Source organism: Palaemon carinicauda, chromosome 42 (genome assembly GCF_036898095.1).
Source record: "Palaemon carinicauda isolate YSFRI2023 chromosome 42, ASM3689809v2, whole genome shotgun sequence".
NCBI classification, from domain to species: domain Eukaryota; kingdom Metazoa; phylum Arthropoda; class Malacostraca; order Decapoda; family Palaemonidae; genus Palaemon; species Palaemon carinicauda.
Genome location: NC_090766.1, coordinates 10,638,685 through 10,647,172, shown reverse-complemented (window position 1 = coordinate 10,647,172; position 8,488 = coordinate 10,638,685). Strand labels below are relative to the sequence as shown.

The 8,488-nt window shown below is 40.0% G+C and overlaps 1 protein-coding gene across 1 annotated transcript in view; it reads right to left on the bottom strand.

Moving 5' to 3' along the window:
- Positions 1 to 3,843: 3,843 nt before the first annotated feature.
- LOC137632890 (uro-adherence factor A-like) overlaps positions 3,844 to 8,488 on the bottom strand; it is a 14,111-nt gene continuing 9,466 nt past the window's right edge. The window contains exons 3-8 of the mRNA XM_068364984.1: positions 5,936 to 6,202; positions 5,647 to 5,844; positions 5,285 to 5,512; positions 5,064 to 5,190; positions 4,664 to 4,888; positions 3,844 to 4,301 (exon numbers count right to left, since the gene is read on the bottom strand). Coding sequence (XP_068221085.1) covers positions 3,844 to 4,301; positions 4,664 to 4,888; positions 5,064 to 5,190; positions 5,285 to 5,512; positions 5,647 to 5,844; positions 5,936 to 6,202 — 1,503 coding nt within the window. The remainder of the gene's footprint in view (positions 4,302 to 4,663; positions 4,889 to 5,063; positions 5,191 to 5,284; positions 5,513 to 5,646; positions 5,845 to 5,935; positions 6,203 to 8,488) is intronic.

Below are 8,488 nucleotides of genomic sequence, written 5' to 3'. Positions count from 1 at the left end.
GTCCGTTTGTTTGTTTGTGAACAACTTCCTGGCCACAATTTTACTTTTAGAGTAGTGAAACTTTTATGGATTAATTATTATGCTGAGACGTGGAAGGGATTGAATTTTTGAAAGTCCTAGGTCAAAGGTCAAGGTCAAAGTCGAGTAAAAGGTCGAGGAATAAACTACCGTGGCGGAGGTCACAATTTACTCCTAGAGTATTGAACTTTCAGGTATTAATTGCTGTGAAGTGGAAGTGATTCAATTTCCAAAGTCCTAGGTCAAAGGTCAAGGTCAAAGTCGAGTAAAAGGTCGAGGAATAAACTGCCGTGGCGGTCACAATTTACTCCTAGAGTAGAAAACTTTCAGGGATTAATTATCATGTGAGACGTGGAAGTGATTCAATTTTGAAAGTCCTAGGTCAAAGGTCAAGGTCAAGAAATAAACTGCCGTGGCTGAGGTCACAATTTTACTCCTAGAGTCTGAAACTTTCAGGGATTAATTGTTATGTAGAAGTGTGATTGAGTCAATTTTGAAAGTCCTAGGTCAAAGTCAAGGTCGGGAAATAAACTGCCATGGCTGAGGTCACAATTTTACTCCTAGAGTAGTGAAACTTTCAGGGATTAATTGTTATGTTGAGACCTAGAGTGATTCAATTTTGAGTTCATGGTCAAAGGGCAAAGTCAAGGTCGAGAAATAAACTGCCATGGCTGAGGTAACAATTTCACTCACAAAGTAGTGAAACTTTCAGGGATTAATTGTTATGTTGAGACCTAGGAGTGATTCAATTTTTAAAGTGCTAGGTCAAGGTCAAGGTCGATAAATAAGTTGCCGTGGCGGAGGACTGCGCTCTACCGAATGCCCCTCTTGCTTTTTTTTCATTTACCTTTGGTGTTATATTGAAGATTGTAAACAATTTGAACAGATATTTTTTCTTCACTTTTGTCAATTAGATTAAATTTATTTGCTATCTTAAATTGTTTTTCAACATTTAATTGTACATCTTTTATTCATAATTCTGCCTCCTCTCCATTTCTATTTATTTTTTTTCCTGAGGTGACTATTCCCAGAAGGATACCATTCCTGTTATATATATATATATATATATATATATATATATATATATATATATATATATATATATATATATATATATATATAAAGAACTGTGTCTCAGATTTAAAAAATCAAAGGGGAAACATATTTTCTAATTTTCCTTCCATCGTACTCAAGGTAATTTTCAAGATAATGATATTTGTATAATTTGCATGGTTTCAAGGTAATTTTTAAGGTAATTTACCTTAGTTTCAGGTAATTTGCATGGTTTCAAGGTTATTTTTAAGGTAATTTACCTTAGTTTCAGGTAATTTGCATGGTTTCAAGGTTATTTTTAAGGTAATTACCTTAGTTTCAGGTAATTTGCATGGTTTCAAGGTAATTTTTAAGATAATCACCTTAGTTTCAGGTAATTTGCATGGTTTCAAGGTAATTTTTAAGATAATCACCTTAGTTTCAGGTAATTTGCATGGTTTCAAGGTAATTTTTAAGATAATCACCTTAGTTTCAGGTAATTTGCATGGTTTCAAGGTAATTTTTAAGATAATCACCTTAGTTTCAGGTAATTTGCATGGTTTCAAGGTAATTTTTAAGATAATCACCTTAGTTTCAGGTAATTTGCATGGTTTCAAGGTAATTTCTAAGATAATATTGGTTTTACTAGCTTCAAATTCAAGGTAAGTTGGAAAAGTGTTAAGGTAATCTAAGGTAAGAAGCAGCAGCATCTAAGGTAATAGCTACACGTTCAAGTTTGAACCCTGGACTAACAAGTCACTTTCGTTTAATTTATTCATTTGTAAACCCGCGAACAACGAGGTTGTTAGTAAGAATAATTCACATACCTTTCGCCATTTACGCAACCGCAAATGAGCTGGCGGATGTGGGTATAGGAACCCATTAGTACATACCGTTTTTTAAACGCATGCTTCTTGAAAATGCTTTCATACATAAAGATGTTCAAGATGCATACATGCACATACACACATGCACAAACACTGAAAAGCATTCACTCACGCATGCACCTATATGTATGCAAATTAAATACATATATAAATACACAATCATATCATCATCATCATCATCATCTCTAACGCATGCTTCTTGAAAATGCATGCATACATTAAGGCGTTCAAGATGCATACATGCACACACACATGCACAAACACAGAAAAGTATTCACTCACGCATGCAACTATCTGTATGGAAATGAAATACATACGTAAATACACAATCAAATCATCATCATCATCATCATACTCATCATCTCTAACGCATGCTTCTTGAAAATGCATGCATACATTAAGGCGTTCAAGATGCACACTCACATGCACACATGCACACATTCACACTAAAGTCTACACTCACGCATGCACCTATCTGTATGCAAATTAAATACATATATAAATATACAATCAAATCATCATCATCATCATCATACTCATCATCTCTAACGCATGCTTCTTGAAAATGCTTTCATACATAAAGATGTTCAAGATGCACATGCACAAACACAGAAAAGTATTCACTCACGCATGCACCTATCTGTATGCAAATTAAATACATATATAAATACACAATCAAATCAGCATCATCATCATCATACTCATCATCTCTAACGCATGCTTCTTGAAAATGCTTTCATACAAAAAGATGTTCAGGATGCATACATGCACACACACATGCACAAACACAGAAAAGTATTCACTCACTGATGCACCTATCTGTATGCAAATGAAATACATAAATACATAAATACACAATCAAATCATCATCATCATCATCATACTCATCATCTCTAACGCATGCTTCTTGAAAATGCATGCATACATAAAGATGTTCAAGATGCACACACACATGCACAAACACAGAAAAGTATTCACTCACGCATGCACCTATCTGTATGCAAATGAAATACATACGTAAATACACAATCAAATCATCATCATCATCATACTCATTATCTCCTCGGTTAGATTTCGCCAGTCGTCTCTATCTTGAGCTTATAAATCAATACTTCTCAATTCATCATCTACTTCACGTTTCATAGTCCTCAGCAGTGTAATAATAATAATAATAATAATAATAATAATAATAATAATAATAATCATCATCATCATCTCCCGCGCCTATTGACGCAAAGGGCCTCTATTAAATTTCGCCAGATGTCTCTATTTTCAGCTTTTAAATCAATACTTGGATCCACCATGTCCCACTCCACGCTTCACAGTCCTCAGCCATGTAGGTCTGGGTCTTCCAACTCTTCTAGTGCCTTGTGGAGCCAAATTAAATACATGGACCTATACTTTTTCCTCGTTAACGAAATCATTATTACGTATATGGTCTGGCTATATACATATATATATATATATATATATATATATATATATATATATATATATGTATATATATATATATATATATATATATATATATATATATTATTTATTTATGTATAAAAGTCTTTCTGGTCACGCTCAAATATATTACCAGACGTATAACTTACTAGGTCTCTCCCCGTCCCTTGAGTATAGGGAGAATGAGTAGTAATACCCTGTTGAGAGTGGTTACCCCGAGAGGTATATTCGGAAACCATAATCTCCCACAAATCTGACGTGTGTGCAAATTTATCTAAATATTTAGCCATCATTTATGACGGGTTGCGTACAGTAGTATCTAATACACACACACACACACACGCACGCACACTCAAACATTACCAAAATACTGTACACACAACCCAGACACATTGTATCACACACACAGATATTTTCAATATCTGGTGGCATTATGCTGAGAACCAACACTAACTTATTCTCTGGCGTTCAGCTGAGAACCGACACTAACTTCTTCTCTAGCGTTCAGCTGAGAACCAGCACTAAATTCTTCTTCTCTGGCGTTCAGCTGAGAACCAACACTAACTTCTTCTCTAGCGTTCAGCTGAGAACCAACACTATATTCTTCTTCTCTGGCGTTCAGCTGAGAACCAACACTAACTTCTTCTCTAGCGTTCAGCTGAGAACCAACACTATATTCTTCTTCTCTGGCGTTCAGCTGAGAACCAACACTAACTTCTTCTCTAGCGTTCAGCTGAGAACCAACACTATATTCTTCTTCTCTGGCGTTCAGCTGAGAACCAACACTAAATTCTTCTTCTCTGGCGTTCTGCTGAGAACCAACACTAACTTTTTCTCTGGCGTTCAGCTGAGAACCACCACTTAACTTCTTCTCTGGCCTTCTGCTGAGAACCAACACTATATTCTTCTTCTCTGGCGTTCAGCTGAGAACCAACACTTAACTTCTTCTCTGGCGATTAGCTGAGAACCAACACTTAACTTCTTCTCTGGCGTTCAGCTGAGAACCAACACTTAACTTCTTCTCTGGCCTTTTGATGAGAACCAACACTAACTTTTTCTCTAGCTTTCTGCTGAGAACCAACACTAACTTCTTCTCTGGCGTTCAGCTGAGAACCAACACTAAATTATTCTTCTGCTGGCGTTCAGCTGAGAACCAACACTTAACTTTTTCGCTGTCGTTCAGCTGAGAACCAACACTAACTTCTTCTCTGGCGTTCAGCTGAAAACCAACACTTAACTTCTTCTCTGGCCTTCTGCTGAGAATCAACACTAACTTCTTCTCTGGCGTTCAGCTGAAAACCAACACTTAACTTCTTCTCTGGCCTTCTGCTGAGAATCAACACTAACTTCTTCTCTGGCGTTCAGCTGAAAACCAACACTTAACTTCTTCTCTGGCCTTCTGCTGAGAATCAACACTAACTTCTTCTCTGGCGTTCTACTGAGACCCAACACTAACTTCTTCTCTGGCCTTCTGCTGAGAACCAACACAAACTTCTTCTCTGGCGTTCAGCTGAGAACCAACACTAAATTCTTCTTCTGGCGTTCAGCTGAGACCCAACACTAACTTTTTCTCTGGCCTTTTGATGAGAACCAACACTAACTTTTTCTCTGGCCTTTTGATGAGAACCAACACTAACTTTTTCTCTGGCCTTCTGCTGAGAACCAACACTTAACTTCTTCTCTGGCCTTCTGCTGAGAACCAACACTTAACTTCTTCTCTGGCCTTCTGCTGAGAACCAACACTAACTTTTTCTCTAGCTTTCTGCTGAGAACCGACACTAACTTCTTCTCTGGCGTTCAGCTGAGAACCAACACTAAATTATTCTTCTGGCGTTCAGCTGAGAACCAGCACTAAATTCTTCTTCTCTGGCGTTCAGCTGAGAACCAACACTAACTTTTTCTCTGGCCTTTTGCTGAGAACCAACACTAACTTCTTCTCTGGCCTTTTGGTGAGAACCAACACTAACTTCTTCTCTGGCCTTTTGGTGAGAACCAACACTAACTTTTTTTCTGGCCTTTTGATGAGAACCAACACTAACTTTTTCTCTGACCTTTTGATGAGAACCAACACTAACTTTTTCTCTGGCCTTTTGATGAGAACCAACACTAACTTTTTCTCTGGCCTTTTGATGAGAACCAACACTAACTTTTTCTCTGACCTTCTGCTGTGAACCAACACTTAACTTCTTCTCTGGCGTTCTGCTGAGAACCAACACTAAATTCTTCTTCTAGCGTTCAGCTGAGAACCAACACTAACTTCTTCTCTGGCCTTTTGGTGAGAACCAACACTAACTTTTTCTCTGGCCTTTTGATGAGAACCAACACTAACTTTTTCTCTGGCCTTTTGGTGAGAACCAACACTAACTTCTTCTCTGGCCTTTTGGTGAGAACCAACACTAACTTTTTCTCTGGCCTTTTGATGAGAACCAACACTAACTTTTTCTCTGGCGTTCAGCTGAGAACCAACACTAAATTCTTCTTCTGGCGTTCAGCTGAGAACCAGCACTAACTTTTTCTCTGGCCTTTTGATGAGAACCAACACTAACTTTTTCTCTGGCCTTTTGATGAGAACCAACACTAACTTTTTCTCTGGCCTTTTGATGAGAACCAACACTAACTTTTTCTCTGACCTTTTGATGAGAACCAACACTAACTTTTTCTCTGGCCTTTTGATGAGAACCAACACTAACTTTTTCTCTGACCTTTTGATGAGAACCAACACTAACTTTTTCTCTGACCTTTTGATGAGAACCAACACTAACTTTTTCTCTGGCCTTCTGCTGAGAACCAACACTAACTTCTTCTCTGGCCTTCTGCTGAGAACCAACACTAACTTCTTCTCTGGCCTTCTGCTGAGAACCAACACTAACTTCTTCTCTGGCCTTCTGCTGAGAACCAACACTAACTTCTTCTCTGGCCTTCTGCTGAGAACCAACACTAACTACTTCTCTGGCCTTCTGCTGAGAAGCAACACTAACTTCTTCTCTGGCCTTCTGCTGAGAACCAACACTAACTTCTTCTCTGGCCTTCTGCTGAGAACCAACACTAACTTCTTCTCTGGCCTTCTGCTGAGAACCAACACTAACTACTTCTCTGGCCTTCTGCTGAGAAGCAACACTAACTTCTTCTCTGGCCTTCTGCTGAGAAGCAACACTAACTACTTCTCTGGCCTTCTGCTGAGAAGCAACACTAACTTCTTCTCTGGCCTTCTGCTGAGAAGCAACACTAACTTATTCTTCTCTGGCGTTCAGCTGAGAACCAACACTAACTACTTCTCTGGCCTTCTGCTGAGAAGCAACACTAACTTCTTCTCTGGCCTTCTGCTGAGAACCAACACTAACTACTTCTCTGGCCTTCTGCTGAGAACCAACACTAACTTCTTCTCTGGCCTTCTGCTGAGAAGCAACACTAACTTCTTCTCTGGCCTTCTGCTGAGAAGCAACACTAACTTATTCTTCTCTGGCGTTCAGCTGAGAACCAACACTAACTACTTCTCTGGCCTTCTGCTGAGAACCAACACTAACTTCTTCTCTGGCCTTCTGCTGAGAAGCAACACTAACTTCTTCTCTGGCCTTCTGCTGAGAACCAACACTAACTTCTTCTCTGGCCTTCTGCTGAGAACCAACACTAACTTCTTCTCTGGCCTTCTGCTGAGAACCAACACTAACTTCTTCTCTGGCCTTCTGCTGAGAACCAACACTAACTTCTTCTCTGGCCTTCTGCTGAGAACCAACACTAACTTCTTCTCTGGCCTTCTGCTGAGAACCAACACTAACTTCTTCTCTGGCCTTCTGCTGAGAAGCAACACTAACTTCTTCTCTGGCCTTCTGCTGAGAACCAACACTAACTTCTTCTCTGGCCTTCTGCTGAGAACCAACACTAACTACTTCTCTGGCCTTCTGCTGAGAACCAACACTAACTTCTTCTCTGGCCTTCTGCTGAGAACCAACACTAACTTCTTCTCTGGCCTTCTGCTGAGAACCAACACTAACTTCTTCTCTGGCCTTCTGCTGAGAACCAACACTAACTACTTCTCTGGCCTTCTGCTGAGAAGCAACACTAACTTCTTCTCTGGCCTTCTGCTGAGAACCAACACTAACTACTTCTCTGGCCTTCTGCTGAGAAGCAACACTAACTACTTCTCTGGCCTTCTGCTGAGAACCAACACTAACTTCTTCTCTGGCCTTCTGCTGAGAACCAACACTAACTTCTTCTCTGGCCTTCTGCTGAGAACCAACACTAACTTCTTCTCTGGCCTTCTGCTGAGAACCAACACTAACTTCTTCTCTGGCCTTCTGCTGAGAACCAACACTAACTACTTCTCTGGCCTTCTGCTGAGAAGCAACACTAACTTCTTCTCTGGCCTTCTGCTGAGAACCAACACTAACTACTTCTCTGGCCTTCTGCTGAGAACCAACACTAACTACTTCTCTGGCCTTCTGCTGAGAACCAACACTAACTTCTTCTCTGGCCTTCTGCTGAGAACCAACACTAACTTCTTCTCTGGCCTTCTGCTGAGAACCAACACTAACTTCTTCTCTGGCCTTCTGCTGAGAACCAACACTAACTACTTCTCTGGCCTTCTGCTGAGAACCAACACTAACTTCTTCTCTGGCCTTCTGCTGAGAACCAACACTAACTACTTCTCTGGCCTTCTGCTGAGAAGCAACACTAACTTATTCTTCTCTGGCGTTCAGCTGAGAACCAACACTAACTACTTCTCTGGCCTTCTGCTGAGAACCAACACTAACTACTTCTCTGGCCTTCTGCTGAGAACCAACACTAACTTCTTCTCTGGCCTTCTGCTGAGAACCAACACTAACTACTTCTCTGGCCTTCTGCTGAGAAGCAACACTAACTTATTCTTCTCTGGCGTTCAGCTGAGAACCAACACTAACTACTTCTCTGGCCTTCTGCTGAGAACCAACACTAACTTCTTCTCTGGCCTTCTGCTGAGAACCAACACTAACTTCTTCTCTGGCCTTCTGCTGAGAACCAACACTAACTACTTCTCTGGCCTTCTGCTGAGAAGCAACACTAACTACTTCTCTGGCCTTCTGCTGAGAAGCAACACTAACTACTTCTCTGGCCTTCTGCTG